Below are 19,106 nucleotides of genomic sequence, written 5' to 3' on the forward strand. Positions count from 1 at the left end.
GAAAAAAGCTGTGTGAATAGTTTGATCCCAATTATATAAAAACTGAGTGATATATTAGTATGTGTCAAAGTACTGAATACATGTTTATTAAGTTAATAACTAATAACTAGTGGATGTTTTCCAAAATGTGATCGTATCTCAAGATGCTATGAGTATGGGAAATTTTCTTTCTTTGGGTTTCTCGTAAATTTTTCAATTTTTGGTGGGTTTTTTTCCTTTGGCAATCATTATGTTTTACTTCCATACTTAGAAAACGATATGTATTATATTTGCTGAAAAATCAGTATAATAAATTTTAAACAAAAACTAAAGAAATTGGCGGGAAGGGAGTTTCTTCTTTTCAGGAAACCACTATAACGAAACCTTCCTGTTCTGAAGGCCTATTGTGGCCAACATCCATAAAACAAGTATTTTTTTTTTCTGGGGTGGTCCTGTTTTAGGCAGCCTATAAATTATTTAGGAGCATCTAACTGACCATTTTCTTTCCATTGTTTCCTTTCTCTCTCTTCATCTCAGCCATAACTATGTGCGTGGTTCCATTACACTTTTTATTATCAACTTGCATCGATCAAGAAAGAAAATCAAACTGGCTGGGACGCTCAGGGACAAGCTCGTGCACCAGTATCTGCTGCAGCCCTATGGACAGGAGGGCCTGAAGTCCAAGTAAGTGCTAGCCTAGACCTAGCTTAGAAGCAAGTGAGCAAGGAGCTGAGCAAGGAGGTAACTGGAGTTGCTCACGGCGGCTAGCTACTAATTCACCCCACGAGTGGGGTGAAGTAGGACGGAGTGGTGTGGAGTGAGGGTACTTCAGACTCCTGCTGGAACCCTGGCCAAGCCCCTCTCGATCCCCAGGTTTAGATTCCTCAACTGTAAGGCCAATCAATAGGCAAAATCTTTCTCAAGGAGAGAGGACTCTTGGAACTTGAGCAAGATGGCTCTTCATTATGTTGGATTATCACATTACAAGCTATTTAGAAACCTTGGGGCCTGGCCTGCTAAATGCCAACTGTGCCCTTGTCCGTGAGACATGGCAGTTGATCCCCTTGTCCCCACCAGCTGCCACCTTCTGTCATGTTGTTGTGACTCTTATTTATTCCTCATCACCTACACACTTCATGAGCTTTAGAGGAGGAAGCACTGGAAGAAAGGATCAAAAATTCAGAGATCAAGAGTCAATTCTGAAGCCAAGTACTGGTCACTCATGTCTATAATCCTACTCAGGAGGCTGACATCTGAGGATCCCAGTTCAAAGCCAATTTGGGCAAGAAAGTCCATGAGACTCTAATCTCCAATTAACAACCCAAAACCCAGAACTGGAGGTGTGGCTCAAGTGGTAGAACACTATAGCCTTTAGTGGAAAAAGCACATAAGAACATAAGGCCCTAAATTCAAGCCCCAGGACTAGCATTTTTTTAAAAATGGGGTGGGGTTGGGGAGTTGGAGGCATGGTCCAGTTGGTAGAGCACTAGCCAATGAACAAAAGCATCACACACCAAGATTGAGTCCTGGTCTTGGAAGAAAAATGTAAAAAGGTGTCAGTTGTGCCCATTGGGTATAACTACTGCTTGACCTCAGCCTCTCTATCTAAGCAACAGAAAGGAGACTGAATTCTGGAGGCCCTGTGGCCCCCTCCCAAAGTTACATGGATGACTCTGTAATGCTCCTTCCCTTGATCTCTCCTAGAGACTATTGACACCACTGCTATACCAACAGAAAGCAGCTCTCAGCAACAGGGAGAAAAGTCCTGGCCAAGGGCAAGGCCACCAGCTCCCCGAGCAAGGCCTCTCAGGAAGGGTAGGGGATGCTCTGCAGACTGGGGGGGCGTTCCTGTTCCATTTTAAATGTTTACCAAGTTTAACAAAGCTGTAAACTTGGAGCAGGTGGCTTGCACTCCCACAGCTGCCCGCAAATATTTGTGCTATAATTGTTCGCTGTTTCACTACAACCTTGGTGGCTTGCATTTGGCTCCCAACTGTATGTGCAATGGGGACAAAACCATCTGGGAAGTCACTTACTGCATCTCTTTAGCCCACCCTAGATCTGTATTTTAACATGAGGCTTTGTGCTGCCTACATTCTTGGCGTCTACTGTTTCTCTTTTCCCAGTCCTATCTGGATAAGCAGGGCCCTTCTGAATATGTGGTCTGCTTTTTCTCTGCCTTCCCATCATTTGCAATGAGCATGCTGAATTCCCAGCCTTCATCCAAGGCAAGAAACCTAGTTCTAGTCCCCGGCTTCACCACTAAATAATTGTATGGTCCAGGCAAATCCTATAATCCTAATCCCTTGGCCTCAGTTTCCACATCTTCAGAATTCAAGAGTGGCTGTGTCCCTGTGTCCCTGTGTCCCTGGCAGGCCTAAAATTCCCATCATGGGTCTGCTTTTCTGATGACCATGAGTTCCTTTAAGTCTCCCAATACCATTCACTACTGATCTGCAAAGTCATTTCAAGCAACAAAAACGCTGACTCCCCTGCTGGGAATATGGCCTAGTGGCAAGAGCGCTTGCCTCCTACACATGAAGCTCTCGGTTTGATTCCCCAGCACCACATATATGGAAAACGGCCAGAAGGGGCGCTGTGGCTCAGGTGGCAGAGTGCTAGCCTTGAGCGGGAAGAAGCCAGGGAAGGTGCTCAGGCCCTGAGTCCAAGGCCCAGGACTGGCCAAAAAACAAAAACAACAACAACAAAAAAAAAACGCTGACTCCTCAGCAATGATGTAACAAAGTTAAGATCCCCTGAATACAAAGATCTTAGAAGCTGAGCCTATCCAGTGCCAGAAAGACCATGTGAACTGGATAAATACTTTAGTCCAATAGACCCACCTAAAAGCCTGTTTCCTCTCATGGAACAAATGAACTGAAGTCATCCACTGAAAGTTCCTGATATACAGTGAATGTTCAATAGATGTCCATTGTCCTCCTTTCCCTCAGCTGAAAACATTAGCCAGTTGAGGAAAGGGTATCACTTACTCTTGCTAAGAATGTTGTTTAAGAGAAAATTTGCCTCTGATTTTTAAGATAATGCTTTGTTAAGATTACAATAGATAGGCATGCCAAAATTAAATAAAAATAAAACTGTGGCACAGGAGAAAATGGTAGTTAGAGGACGGCATCTCTTATGACCTTATTTCCCCACCAACCAGTTGTGTAGACCTCCAGCCTATTTATCCCAACCCTATTGCTGTCTATCATATTATTCCCCTGTAACCTGCCATACGGTGGCCTTGTCTTGCCAAGGGTGTCCCAAGTGACTAAGTGTCATTGGCTATGGGTGAGCTGAGTGGGTGTTCATCCTTTGCTTGATTAAAAGTATAGGAGAGTGACAAGGACAAAAGGAGCTTCATTCCACAGGAATCCTAAAGAAGGACTTTGGTGGGAAAAACAAACAAACAAACCTGCTGAGATCAACTAGTACTTCCTTGCAGTCAGTCATGGGGGCCATAGAGCTGGATTGAGAAGGCCTGGATCTGAAGCCAGCCACTGCCATGCATTTGTGTGATCCAACCTCAGAATCTTTACCTGGAGAATGGGATTATTGTGAGGATCAAGTTAGTTAGAGTATACAGGTGAAGCAAAGCGTTCTCCAAATGAAAATCCTATGTGTCCATGCATTTATCCACATACTTCTATAAGTATAAACCCACATACACAAATGTCATAGTAGAGAATTGGGGATTGGAGATAAAGACAACTAGACTCCAGAAGCTAATTGTGCCACTAATTCACTGTGAAACATTGGGCCCTACATTCATGACTCCTCTCTTGTCCTCTAATTTATCACCTAATCACCTAATTTATCACCTTTTCTGTTCTATACCCTAGTCCTTTTAACCCTGTCTTTTGCCATCCTGGACTATAAGCTGCCAATCAAGGACTGTCAGGTACAGGTTAGAAACCGTGGCATGTGTTCTTCCCTCCAACTACACGGAACCAGAGCCCTCTGTGGTTCTGGCTGGGGTCTTCCAGGAAGCATGTGGTGTCCCTGAAGCAGACTATGCAGAAAGGAAATTCTGAGAAGCCATTTCAGTCTTTGCTGTCTTTTTCCTTTTTTTATAAGCCCCTGGGGTAGATTCTGTGTTCCCTGCTACAGACTGAAGCCATATTAGTTCAGAAGAAAATAGAAAATTCTGGAGGGAAGGAAACATGTAATTACTCCTATCTGGGGGAAGAAGATATAAAGCCAGCCCGTGTCACATTCAAGCCATCAGTTAGGCATTTCTATCTTGGGTTTCAGGAGAGAGGGTTGAGAACATGGGTAATTCTCATTCTCATAGAATTTCTATTAAGGCTGAGAATTTGAAGTTTCTGAAAGGATATCACCATGTGAACCTGGAATCTATATGTCAGGTCTCACACAGGAAGCACCCTAGAAGCTACTAATCAGACATCGTCTGGGCATCTGGGTTCATGGTAAAGGCGCCTGCATTTCAGTCTCATGATAAACGAATCCTAAGATCCCCGCCCCCAACACACACACACACACAGAAGTCTCAGTTCCTTGTATAAGAGAATCATTGTAGAATGTCTCATTCTAGGAACCAGAAAGAGGTGGGTACTCTTTACTCTGTAGGGTAGAAGTTTTAGAAGCTTCATTGCCTGCAATTGAAGGGTATTCTGTATCTGGGGTACATGTTCTTCATCCCCAGAGGTAATGAATGGGGAGATTTAGTTCAGAGAAGAAAACTAAGATAACATGAGGACTTCCTTCAAATACCCCTAAGACTATATCCAAGAGAGATCTAGTTTAAAAGATTCAGAATGACAAGGGGGACAAAAGAGTTCCATTTAAAAGAAGATCAGTTTTACCCTAAAACAAGCTCATTTTTTAAGGCTTACCTGGTCTGAGGAACATACTTTCTCATGGAGCTTGTTAGGGAAAAGAGCAGCAGCATTCCAGAAGTGCTCTGATTTTTTTTTTTTTACTCAGTGGGAGGCCAAGTAAGAGAATACCACTTGCCAACCATCTCTGAAGTTCTATCTTTCCCTTTGATTCCCCACTGTCCCCACAACCCAGACCCTGTAGCCTCTGTGGTCACCTGCAAAGTAGCTCCTTCAAGCCACTAGAAGACCACACAAAGAGACTGTTATAAGAGCAACTAGTAGTAATGCTGGCTGGTTTTTCCCTAGGAAAAAAAATCCCCAGCTGTGGACTCCCCCCTGTCCATGTTCCATGGTTTCTTGACTTTATGGAAGACAGGGTCATTCACACCAGGGACAATGGCCTCATTCTGGATAAATCAGAGGAGAGGAGAAACTTGGAGGCAGATAGCTCATGACCTCAGGTGATCACAAATGAAGATACATTTCCCTATAGGGAACTGGTTCTACCTGATGTCTATCCCTTATGTCTTTCAACAAAAAGAAGCAACATGAAACTGACCTTAAAAAAAAAAAAAAGGCTGGGCTGGGAATATGGCCTAGTGGCAAGAGCGCTTACCTCCTACACCCTACACATGAAGCTCTAGGTTCGATTCCCCACACCACATATATGGAAAACGGCCAGAAGGGGCGCTGTGGCTCAGGTGGCAGAGTGCTAGCCTTGAGCGGGAAGAAGCCAGGGACAGTGCTCAGGCCCTGAGTCCAAGGCCCAGGACTTGCCAAAAAAAAAAAAAAAAAAAGGCTAACTTATATCCAAAAATATGAGGGCTCACCTATACAAATAAAAGTCAAAATCAGAACACATGGCATGTCTTCTTCAATTCTATTAAGTGGGGAAAAATCCAAAACTCAAAAAAAAGAGGAAACAACTTTCATCTCACTGACTTTTGTAACATCCTGGCCTGAGGGAACTGGCAGATGCTAAGAGTTCTGGGGTGGAATGACATTTTGAGGTGATCTGGTTCTGTCTCCTGCCCTCATTTAGCCTGTGACTAAGCCATCTGGACCAGAGGATGTCCAATGTTTAAAGACCTCTGGGAAAGGAGTGGCCACTGTGTGAATGCTTAATTTTATAACTCTGGAGCTGACTATTAAGTAGCCATCATCTCACTCAACCTTCAGAACAGCATCACAGAAGAAGCAGTGCTCTCGCGTCCCACCCACCCATATTCTACTTACCACTGTAAAGTTCAGGAAACTGAGTCTTGGACTGTAAGGTGGCTTGTTTGAGGATCACACAACCTGGAAGTGTTGAGTCCACAAAGAGCCTCCTATCTAGTTTTTAGGACTCCTGATTGAGGACGCTGCCCTTGACGGTGTGCTACTGCAGAAGTCCAGTAATATAAAATCATAACTGCAGGGGGCAGGAAATACAGTGTGGACAACTGAACTCCGCCGTGATACAGCCCTGGATCATTTCCTCTTAGGCTCTCTATAGAAAGAACATGACTGAAAATTGTCAGATTACCTAGCAGTTCTCTACTCTGGGTGAATTCATCTTCATTCCATTATTTTTTTTTCTTCACAAGTCCTAGTTTCAGACCATTTTTAGAAATTCTCTCTGAACTGCTTCTATTTTTTTTTTTTTTTGCCAGTCCTGGGGCTTGAACTCAGGGCCTCAGCACTGTCCCTGGCTTCTTTTTGCTCAAGGCTAGCACTCTGCCACTTGACCCACAGAGCCACCTCTGGCTGTTTTCTATATATGTGGTGCTGAGGAATCGAACCCAGGGCTTCATGTATACGAGGCAAGCACTCTACCACTAGGCCATATTCGCAGCCCTGAACTGCTTCTAAATTTTGTGGAATTCTTAGAAAGGGCAAACCTTTCTTTCTTCGGCAAAATGGAGGCATTCCCTTCTGCTTTTTCTATTCTATTACACTAAAAGACCATTAAAGATCAGGAATGACTGCACATCCGTTCCATTTACGGTCTATAAAAACTAATCTCGATAAATTATATCCTAACTCCATACACTCAGGCACTACCCATCCCCTCCATCTAATTGGATCTGCTCTTAAAGACACAGTTCTAAGGGAAAGACACCAACAGGGAAGGTTCCCCATGAGACTGGCAACATGGTTCTTCATCCGTTCATTAAGTTTTATTGAGATCCAGCTTTGTGCCAAGCATAACTTCTTTCTCTTCAGCCACCTAACTTGCAGTGACAGTTAATCTGGCTAGGAATTTAAAAGGATGTTCTTCCGATAACTGCAGTTGTTCAGAAACTCCAAATAGTCAAATTAAAGGAAAACTCTGATTGCAAAGTTCAGTGTGGATGCTTCCAATAGAAATGTCCCTTGCTCTTCCTAAGAGGCTCTGTCACCATCTGGTCTCCAAGGGCCTATTGACTATGAGAATGTTTAGGGGCAAAGCTGATGGTGAGGGGACTCTGTGTCCCCTGCCCTTAGACACCTCATTTCTGTTATTAGACATCCATATCCAACAGGAAGTAGCCTGTGGGTGGTGCTCTAATAGACAAGCAGACTCTTTCTGCTTTGGAGCTCATGGGTTCCACATTAATGTTTAAATATGTCTCTCACTCTTCCACCATGACTTTAGCTGAAAGAATATCAAGACTCTCATGATCCAAGAATCTCATTACCTATGCTGAGCATCTTTTTCTTCCCTTTTTTTCCCCACATGCTACTCATGTTTCCCATATCTCTGAGGCATAACTTTTCCTTTGATTTTCATACTCACTAAATTCTATATCAAAGAAAAATATTGGCATCTGCCTTCAGGGTGTTAGAGAGGTCCAATCTGATGTTAGCCAAACAGAATGATTCTGAAAATACTCAAGTAATTCCCTGGTGTTAAGAATTCAAAAATATCTTCATGTCTCTGTTGGAATAGACTTTATTGTGATAGTTTGTCCCTAGGTTCAGAGCTTGACAGTTGTGAAAGTCCTGAGATCTAAACTGGCTAGCATCTGACTCACCAGATGGAAACATCCCTCACTAAAGGTTAGATCTAAATTACAAAGATATATGAAAATGTATAGAGTCATGTGCATATATATATATATGTATATATATAAACATAGTGACTTTAGTATGGTATATACAGAGGAAGATCGCAACAGTGTAACTCTTTTAAACAACTAACTTATAGTTTAACAAAAAGGAATACCAGTAAGCTAGAACATATCTTGGGGTGGTGGGGACAGGCTAAAGGGAGGGGGACGGACAAATGGAGAGGGAAAGAGAATGGGAAAATGCAGCCATGATGTTCAAGGTATATATGTGAAGATGGAGCCAGATACATTGAAGGAATCTATGGGGTTGGGAGAGATGGGTAAGAAGGATGATGAAAGGGATGACATTGATCAAGATGCCCAATAATTCACAAACTGACATATTATGTTGAGGCCCCTTTGTACAACTAGTTAAAGATCATTTTGAAAATGGAATGGAACAGAAAGGGAAGGGGAGAGAAATAAAGTAAAGGAATAAAAAGAAGAAACACCACATATGCTTGGTGGATGCTGACAAACATGGTAAGGAGGAGCGTAATCAATGGGCCATTAGGTCATCTCTCCCAACAGACTTAAGACATCTGAGCATTTGAACTACACTTCTGATAGCATTTGGAACTTGGGTTTTTTGAACTGTGGTCAAGCAGATGTACTCCCTGTAGGTTGCTATTATCTTCACTTGTCTTGGATCATTCTAATTGGTTTCTTTCTTTAAATTCTGTAATTATCAAAAGATGATTTTGAAGAGGAAGAATTTCAAAGGCTTCTTATGTGTCAAGAAGTGTCTTCAATTAACATCCTTGCCAAAAAGCTTTTCAGCTTCTGTTGGGTGAGGCAGCTTTGCTTCTGACTTGGCTCACGCTAGGACTGGACAACTCTGATTGTAGAAAGTCCTTCTTGTATTCAGCCAAATGATCTTTCCTTGCCATTTCTACCCTTGCTTTGGGGAAAATATGTTGTATAATAATTATTCAGTACATCTCCCCTTGGAGTTCTAGCTTTCAAACTAATCCTTTTACCATTTCTCATATGGTCTAGTTTCCAACTTGTTCCTATTAGATTCCTGATCTCCATGGAACCCATCAAGTTATAGGATCTTAGCTCACTTTCCAATTTGCTTACCTCACACTGTATGAGGCTGGGGCTTGGGAATGTAGGAAATGTGAACATTTTATTATAAATCACCTCACCAACACAATATGGTAACATTTTTATATCTTTGTTAACCATATAACAAAAAGTGATATTCTTATTTTAATTCAAATGCTTTGGAGATGAGAATGAAGTTTTGGGGTCTATGACTATTGGACTGCTTTTTTGGATTTTCTTTTACTTATTTTCCTATTGGAATGTTAGTCTGTTTTATAAATGGTTTATAAGTTTGATCATTAATATAAGACAATCTCTTCCTTTACTGCCTACCATTTCCAGATGTCTTCTTTAATTTATTTGCTACTTTCACAACTGTCTCAGTACTAGAGAATTATCTTGACATGGAAAAGTGCACCCTTTTTAACAGTTAAATCTTTTGCTTTGTGGTTTCTTCCATTCCACGTTACCCATATATACACTTATATTTCTTTTTTATTATTATCTTTAAGTAGTTGTACAAAAGGGTTTCAATTCAACATGCCAATTTGTAAATACAATGCATCTTAACCAATATTACTACTCCCATCATTCTCCCACCAACATTTATATTCCTGAAATCAGACAAATATAAATCTCTTTACTTCTAGTTGTTTTTTTCATTTTATTCATTTTTTTCTTTCTTTTTTTCTTTGGGGGTTCTTGGGGTAGAACCTAGGATCTTGGGCAAAAGTCCAGCATTCTACCACTGAGCTACATGCCCAGTTCTCAGTTCTTTTTCCTAATCCATTTGGAGCAGTGGTGGGGCGCTCATGTTTAGAGTGTGTGAGAAACCTGTTAACCTACACAGGGACTCAGGGGTTGGCTTTAAAATTATCGAGGGGGAGGGCTGGGAAGATGGCCTAGTGGCAAGAGTGCTTGCCTCATGTACATGAAGCCCTGGGTTCGATTCCTTGGCACCACATATATAGAAAAGGCCAGACGTGGCACTACGGCTCAAGTGGCAGAGTGCTAGCCTTGAGCAAAAAAGAAGCCAGGGACAGTGCTCAGGCCCTGGGTTCAAGCCCCAGGACTAGCAAATAAATAAATAAATAATAAAATGATTGAGGGGAAAAAAAGAATTCTGTTTTAAAATCATAAACCTAGCATGGAGACCTCTTTTCTGGAGGAAAAGGTCCTGCTGGGACAGACACAACTCCATCGGCTGCAGCCCTTTAGAAAGGCCACTCAGAGCCCCTCCAGAGCAAAGCCAAGCAGCAGGAGAGGTGCCTGGGACCGGGGAGATTTATGAGCTGGCTCTGAGTGAACAGGAAAGTGGTACTTACTCTAAACACTAACATTCAAGTTCATGTTCCAGTTCAGAAAGTCTGCAACAGACACTGTAAGAAACAGGAATGTAAATATATATGATATATATGTATATATATATATATATAATAGAGAGAGCTTATACTTCAGATTCTGAGGTAGTGTGCAGGAAGAAAGGGCTAAATATAGAGAGAATGAATTTTAAAGAAAAGACTTCAGGAAGTACAAGAACTTAGAAATACTTAGATCCTGTTAACCCTTGTTTATGCTCAATTAAGGGTACTCTGCTGCTCACAAGGAGATCGCATCTGTAATAGCACTTATGATATTGTATAAGTAATATTATATATATACAAACATATATGTATGTGTATATATCGGTACACACATACACATACACACACACCATTCACTGAAAGAAACACTTGCAACCAATCTCCACCTACAACAGGCTATAGGATTTGGGTGAAAGAATCTAAAGGAGGTTTATGTTTTCATCATTTCTTTGTGGTGTTAAACTCAAGAGTGTGTTAACCCGGCTAATGCCTTGCCTAATTGGGTGCTTCCTCCATCCTGGGTCGTGTGGCTCATTTCCCTCCCTGCCGCAGGTGGAGGAATGTATCCATCCTGCTAGGCGTGGAGGAGTGTATCCCTCCCACCACACAGGAGCAGGGGCTCCAGGTGAGGCCTCTCTAGTTAAACAGCCAAAGCATTTGCTCAGTCAACTCCACACATTTTTCCATTTTTTTTCCATGTTAAAGAAAAAAAAATGTGGCTTCCTGACGTGGTTACTTCAAGAGTAAGAAAAGCACCTTTTCTTTGATATAAATTCGGAACGCAATGGTTAAGATGTTATTTGATTCCTTTCCACCCCCAGCTGCACACATATTTCCACCCCTCTTCCACTCATGCTGTTCAACCTTGGCTGCACTTTGAATAACCTGGAGGGGAGCTTTAAAACCCCAATGCCCACACCACACCTCAGACCAATTAAACCAAAATCTCTGGGCTGAGACCCAGGCATCAGTGTTCCTTAAAGCTCCCAGGGTGATTCCAATATGTGGCCAAGGTTGAGAACTGTTGTCCCCTCTATAAACCGCTGGAACAAGGTCCCAGATGATTCGCATCTTTGATTTCCTCCAGATTAAATTCTTCAGTCAAGCACCATGCCATTTTGCCAAAGGTGTGAACACGCCAGGAGCCCTTGGGAGTTTTCTATGGCTGAGTGGAAAGACAAGAGCTGGTTTCCCCAAAGCTGGGTTGTTTGTTTTGTTTTAATTCCACGATTAGTAATGCGCAGATCACTGTGCAGATTAGAGGATTATAAAATGCTTTTATATTTTATAGTGACTTGACATCTTAAACCAAAATGTTTAGAAATCCAGGGTTTTCACTGTGATGTTCTGAGCGGTTTCCATTTGTTCTCAGCTCCAGAATGTATTTTCCTCCAGCTCGTTCCCAGCAGCTGGAAACTCTCCGCATAGCTGTCTGTCAAGGCTGTAGTCTCTTGTCCCCACCCCTCCTCACTTGGGGACCCTTTTTGCAGGCAAGGATTTCTACCCAGACACTAGTAAATGAGTTCTTTAGGGGATAGCTAACATGTTTCCGAACAGTTGCTTCTAAACTGAGGGACAGAGAAGCCAAATATGCAGGCAGTTCCTGTAGATTGAGAAGAAATGGCCCTTTTCTCCTTTCTCCACACCTTCCAGAGGTTGTGGTTGGTGATGGAAAGAGATAAGAAGTGAAAAGTTCGAATCCAGCTTACCCATCTGGCAAGGCGTGGGCCCCAGATTTGTGTTTCTCTGGCTGCCAGGCATTAGGAGACCCAGGGCAGGAAGTGACTCATGCCAGATAAGGGGGCCTGGAACACGAAGCTGTGGGCTGCCAAACACCAGCCATCACTTTCATAGACCACCCCTTCGAGGCTTATCTCTGCAAGAATGATTCCATCTCTGTACTCTTTACCCTTTGACATCTGTGGACTGTGGAGTAGAGCTGGGGACACCTGGGACATCTTACTGTTCACCTCGCAGGATAACCCAGAGCACCTGCTGTTACAGGGGATGCTTTATCACAAGCCAATAAAGTTGAGAAATTTATCTCCTTTGTTTTAACAGCTTTCAATCGGTTTCTAGGGAGCCATGACCTTAAAGTAATAGAACTAGTTCAGAGTGTGGCTTTAGGGACAGTCTCCCAAAATCACATATGGAAAACCTCTCTGTGCAATACACACACACACACACACACACACACACACACACACACTTTCCTCCTACCTGACTCCACTCCACCTGCATACTCCCTGTAAAAGCAATGCCTCACACCCCACACAGCCTCCTCCTGCTCTGCTCAAGAAGGGTGGAGGAGACCTGGTCCCTACACACAGAGGAGGCATTAAGACAAAACAGACACAGACACAGGGGTAAATCCAGGAGCCTGTGAGTATGAGCAAGGGAGAAACATACTCTGATTTGGGAATCTTGGAAACTTTCAGAGCTGAGAGTGTCACCAAATAGAGCTGCAAGTACGAGCCATCCTGGTAGGAAGTGCTATAGAGGAGGCCATTTGAGACCAAAGGACAAGTTTAACAAAGGCTTAGAGGTGCCAAAGTGCAAGGCTTATTTTGTCCTGGGAGATGTCAGAGGCCTGGAATATAGGCTGCTTTGTAGAGTGAGGAGAAAGGCTACAAGGATACATTGGGGCCAAACCACAGAAACCTTGAAATGTAAGCTAAATTGGATTTTCCCTCTATTATGTGTGTGTGTATGTATGTGTAAGAGACACAGAGAGATATGTTTGTTATGGTGTGTTTGGCCACACATATGCATATCTTAGGGTTTTCTGTCTTAGAGGGCAAGGACTAAGGCTGTTAAAATTGAATTTGTATAACACAAATAAGAGATGGTATATGAATATTGCCCCTTGAATCCCACTTGTGAATCTTGCCCACCATCATGGCACCAGTCTTCGATGGGAAGAGGCCATAGTGAACCACATGCTAACGTCAGATGGTTTTTATCGCTGGATCCTCTTGTGTCCTGTTGTTTGAGTGCGATATACCCACGATACGGAGCTTTGGGATGGTTACAGGAACAAATTTTCTCCTCAAACTGCCCCCGGATGACTTTCTCATCTGTTGGAAGTTAATGGTATCAGTATCAATCCAGGTTCTTTAGTGAACCTCTCATTGTGGCCTCCAAGTGTGCTAAATTATTGTAAGCACATGGGAGAATCCCCATTCTGGCTTGGACCATTACTACACGGATTTGGCTAGAACACAACTCAAATTGTGACCCAAACCTAACTCTATTCCGAAAAAGCCTATATCCCTAAGAACATGCCTCCCAAATCCCCAGCCCTGCCAGTGCAAGGGGGTCCTGGTGTGTTCTAACTCCTCCCTTCAGTCTCTCCTCCGAGGATGGAAAGGAGGGGAAATGATTGTATCAGCCTCAAAATACATAAATACATACATAAAGGTGTTGGTAGACAGGAACTTACTACTTACTACTTGAGAGGTAAAAGGAACAGGAAACTTTCTTTCCTATCTTTCCACTTTTACAGTATCCTCTCTGTACGGGCCTCATTCGAACTCTTATTAGAGAGGTTGTTGATGGAGTGAAACCCAAGTATTCATTCAAGTACTGTCCTAGGCAACAAGGCACTGAGCCAAGCACTTGATTTTCTTGAAAATGAAGAAAATTAATCATGAAAACAAGCCACCCTAAAAGGAGGTGCAGATAATGTGCCCCCCTCCCCTTTCAGTTGGGCTAGGAGACCCCGTGGACGTAGCTACTGCTAGGCTTGGTGGAGCACAGCAAAGGGGGGGTGGGGGTCCTGAAACCTAGCAGGGGAGTGAGGATTTGTGGTGCTCCAAGCACTAACCTGGGGCTGACCTGGAACTGGACAGGGGCAGATGCGCATCCCAGCTTCCCAGCTCAGCCCTCCCTTCCCCCCTCCCCGGGTGGGGGTGGGGGGGCACAAAGCCCAAACAGGTGCAGCAGCGGGGGCGGGGGCTACCCCAGACCTGGGAGACCTGGGAGTGGAGGGCCCCCCCCCGCCAACCCCCACACACACCTGCGTAGGGATCGCCCGGCCCTCCGGCTCCGCTCCACCTTGGAGGGGCCGGCCGGCGCCCCTGCAGGAAGTGCCGCAGCGCTGCGCGCACCCGGGCCGGGCCGGGCCTGGCCAAGCGCACCGCAGTACAGTGTGGGTCAGGATTTGGTCGATCTTGTGGGTTTATTGGTTTGGTTTTGTTTTTAAATTTTTTCATCCTGAGAAGTCAAGCTCAAGGAACACCTCCCGGCCTTCCCGGGACTGGAGGGCGGCGTGGGGACCCCCTGGACGCCTGGGGGTTTTCCTGGGAGCCCTGAGAAGGCTAGGTGTCCAGGAGCCGTTGTGTAGGACAAGAGTGACCTCTAGTGGCTCCCGGGAGAGCGCAGGGAGCCGGGGCCCGAACGGTGGGGGGGGGGGGGGGTGTCTGCATGCGCACGCGCACAGGCACAAACGCGCGCGGTTATTCCTCCAGTCTCCTTCCCGTCATCCTCCGCCCCCCCCCCCCACACTTTCTCTTTCTCTGGCCTCATCTAACAATCCAGAAATAGGCAAGCATTCGCTGGGAACGTGCTCCATCTGCACATTCACAGCGCAATCCAGATGAAAATGCAGTGCCTGTGCCTCCAATCCATGGTCTTCTCCTTCTAGATTCTTCTTCTGCCCACCCACGTTTTTCTACTTGCCCCCACATACTTGGACTTGTCCTTTATTGGCTACCTGCTTTGTGAGGGGATGGATGGGCACCTGAAGGATGAGACAGTCACGTGCTCTCCCATGTCATGGAGAGACTTGACAGATGTCATTGTTCAGTGGTGCACAAGGAGGCCCTAGGTAATCTGGGGATAACCTGGAAGGCAGGCAAAGGAAGCTGGGGGACGGGGGACAGAGTGGGGGGTGGGAAAGGTTCTAGGAAGGACTCTGACATTCCGAGAAGTTGTGAGCCAAGCAATGGCAGAGGGAGATAGATGAAAAGGTGTTTGGACATTGGGGCTGGAAAAAGTTTCTTTTTTAAAATTTTATTTATTGTGAAAGCGATATACAGAGGGGTTACAGTTTTATATGTAAGGCAGTGAGTACATTTCTTACCCAGCTTCTTACTTCCTCCTAAATATTTCTCCCCTCTTCCCCCTCCCCATGAGCCTCCCCCCTCCTTTGAGCTATATGCAGTTGGTTTACAGCATGTAGTTTTGTAAGTATTGCTGTTGCATTGGTTTGTCTTTTATCCTTTGTCTCCCCATTTTGATGTTCCCCTACTTCTGATAAACATATATACAATACCAAGGGTACCAAAAGGGCCTGCTCATAGGAACTTTGGACAGTGTTCTCAGAGCAGCCCAAAGTCGCTGAACAATTTGGCCAGGTGAATGTCATATCACATTTCTGTTTGTGTAGGCTCATTCTCAATTTGATGTTAAACTTTGCCTTAAGCTTGCTGTTCAATACGAGCAACCTGGCTGAAGATTAGTCAAGCCAAAAGGGATCTTAGGGTTCACCTGATCCATTACCTCCTTGCCCTCTCATAGACTTTGAAACCCTAGGGTCTAAGTAGGCAAATAACTTTCTCTAAAGGGTTGAGGCAGAACAGCTCCCAGGCTGTTCCAATTACACACACACACACACACATACACACACACACACACACACACACACACACACACACACACACACACAGGCGCTCTCAAAAAGTCTCCCTATAGGCCAGCAAATCAACTTCAAGATTGGGAAAGGTCAGGCTCATCAGATTTGCTGAACCGTTAAACCCTTGCTTAAATACCCATGGCTATCAAGGCTCATGATAAGACATGGAGACCAGAGATTATAGACAACTAAGGGGAGGGGGCCTGACCCAGCCAAGAGACTCCCGTAGAGATCTGGGCAGCAGAGGGCTTGACTCCAAATGGACGCACCAAATCCCATCTCAAATAACCCATAACACTAAGAAAACAAGTTTGGAAATTAGAAAGTCATTCAAACTTTGTGAAAACAGTTGGTGATAAAATGCAGTTGTCCTAATATTTGGATAATTTAAATACCCTCAGCAGTTCAGCCAAGCGACAGAATTAAGAGAAAGAACTCAACCGCCGCCGGGATGATTGAGCATTTGGTTTGAAGAGTTGTAAGTCAGGAAGAAAGGTCCCGGCATGTGGTGAAAGTATGATAAGCAAGATTTTCAAAGGAAGAAACGTGATCTTGGTGAGCCGCACCTGGAACTGGACAGGAAATGGTAGAAAGGTGATCAGCAGGCGGGCATTTGAGACCTGGCTTAGCCACTTAGAGCTACATGACCTTGCCTAGGCCACTTAACCTCTCTGACCTTGTCTCGGTAATGAAGTTACAAAAACAATAACACTGCCTTGCATAGCTCACTGGGCTCTTTAGCAATTACTGTGGCCTGGGAGGCAGATAGGACTGTGTTAAGGACAGAGGGGCTTCTCTCAGACCTTTTATTCACTGGCTATGTGAGTGGGGGCTTTAGACCCCTCTGAACTTTGATATGCAGATGCTAACACCTAGCCTGAAGAAAAGGAACCAAAACACATGAATAGTGCTTCAAAATCAGACTTTTTGAACCACTAATGTGATCATTTGCACAATTACAGTGTGTACATAAATGTATATAATTGAAAGATTGTTGTTATATCTAACATGGTGTGATTTCACTGGGTAACAAGGTAAGTATGAAAAAGAAAAAAAAATACCAGCAGGAAGAAGTGAATGAGGTGATACAGCAACATTTCCATCTTTAAAAATGAAGGAATTTGTAGATATGAACAGATGAAGACCTAACATCTCACTAAATGTTACTCACAAAATTACCTCCTGTTAACTAAGATCTAGTCCTATAGATCATTTTTAGGAATAAAAAAAAAAAAACCCTAGCAGTGATCGATGGCTTGGTGTCAGATTGGGATAAGGTAGCCAGTGAGTGACTTGGAGAAGTGGTGATAATTCAGATCTTAACATCTCCAAGAACCAGAGTAATTGGTATGTTAATGGAATCTATAAAGTCACTAGAGAGACTAACCCAGGAAGCCCAGATATAATGCAAAGAGCCTTAAAACTATGTTCACTTGTTCAGAATATATTTAATTCTCTGCTCTGTACCTTTGGGCACTTAGAATTCAATGGGGGACTGAGCAAGCATGAGAGAAAAGAGTCCTAGGTACTCTTGGGGGTAATGACAAGTGGGACTCCTAATCCAGCCATTAAGGGGTGAGAACAGGTAGAACCTGAGTAGGCTCTTCAAGGGTCCATTACAACCAGTCTGATGGAGGAGGGCCGGCTGGCTGCCTTCCTAGGCAGAGGGAGCACCTACCGAAATGACTAAGCAGTAAAACTGGAAGCCATTGGATTTGGTCCTGAGGGGCAAGGATGCCCAGCCTCTTCAAGTAGGAGGGTGCCTTTGAAATGCCAGCAAATGGCATGACCTTCCCACACCAGAGTAATTGTCTCTTTTTTAAAGTACATAATAACTCCTCTCTCCCAACCACAAAAGAATTTATTGGTAATCTTATGACAGTGTTAAATGAACTTGTGTCTTATTCATTCCAACAGTGTCCACTGACATTTTTGTTAGAAAAAAAAATTTTTTACAGCACTTTCAAATGACCTCATGTGTTTTAATCCCCACTGTATATATCTACTTCATATTTTTTCATTTGAAAAAAATATTTACCCTATCTATACGAAAGACCTTTTTTAAAAAAGTTTTTTTTCTGAAATAACATTTGTATATGTATTGATAAACTCCTTGCGATCGCTCTCAACTTACCCCCATGCACACTTCCAAAGTGTGTAGTCTACAGTATGGGGTTGGAACCCCAAAGGACTGAAACTGGGAGGGAGGGGCACATCGAAAGGGGAGGGGCATTGCTGGGGAGTCTGAAGTGCTGCGACGATGGCAGGATGGCAGATCACTGTTAGCAAAGCCACAAGCTGGAGGGGAGGGCGGGGGCGAGTGGTGAGTTCTGAATTAAAGCCATCACAGACAGGAAGAGAACTGAGCAGAACTGATCCGTGGTGAATGACAGTCGATTTGACTGAGTGACACTAGACGTGGCAATAGGGGAAGACGTTCCAGAAGGCCCCCTGGCTCTCTAGCTTAAATGGGAGGGGTCCCACAGGAGGGCATCACCTCCAGTGGGTTGTGCAAGGGTGAATAAGCTCTCACTGGGCCATCACTGGACAGCCTGCAGGCCAAATCATTCTCCAGACTATTCAGATGCTTTGCATGACCTGTATGAGCTCTCCATGTGGTCATTTCACTTCTCTGACTGGTTTCCTGTTCCAGTACAAACCTGGGTCCAATCGTTCCACTGTTCACATGCTGCAAGTCTTCCAGGAGCAGTAGGCCACAATATGATGCTTCATGGGTGACTACTCAAGGCCTTGCTGCGAATGCAGCATCTCCATGTGAGGAGGGAGCTTTGCTTTGAGATTGCTCTCAACTGGATAAACGGGAGTGCCATTATGGATTGCATGTAGGGTGTGTGTGTGTGTGTGTGTGTGTGTGTGTGTGTGTGTGTGAACTCAGGGCCTGGGTACTGTCTCTGAGCTTCTTTTGCTCAAGGCTAGCATTCTACCACTTCAGCTATAGCACTACTTCCAGCTTTTTTGGTCATTTAGTGAAAATAAGAGTCTTACAGACTTTCCTGCCCAGGCTGGCTTGGAACTGTGATGCTCAGATCTCAGCCTCCTGAGTAGCTAAGATTATTGGCATGAGCCACCAACTCAGAGCCCATCATAGATTTTTTTTTTAAAAAAAGCAGAAATAGGGCTGGGGATATAGCCTAGCGGCAAGAGT

At 44.1% G+C, this 19,106-nt stretch overlaps 1 protein-coding gene across 2 annotated transcripts in view; it reads left to right on the forward strand.

Annotated features, from left to right (window-relative positions):
• Positions 1–19,106, forward strand: part of Hpse2 (heparanase 2 (inactive)) — a 436,035-nt gene that overhangs the window by 413,151 nt on the left and 3,778 nt on the right. For both annotated transcript variants that reach the window (XM_048338506.1, XM_048338507.1), the window contains one exon: positions 517–663. In XM_048338506.1, the coding sequence (XP_048194463.1) occupies positions 517–663 (147 nt within the window). The remainder of the gene's footprint in view (positions 1–516; positions 664–19,106) is intronic.

The sequence above is a fragment of the Perognathus longimembris genome, chromosome 2 (genome assembly GCF_023159225.1).
Source record: "Perognathus longimembris pacificus isolate PPM17 chromosome 2, ASM2315922v1, whole genome shotgun sequence".
Classification (NCBI taxonomy): Eukaryota; Metazoa; Chordata; class Mammalia; order Rodentia; family Heteromyidae; genus Perognathus; species Perognathus longimembris.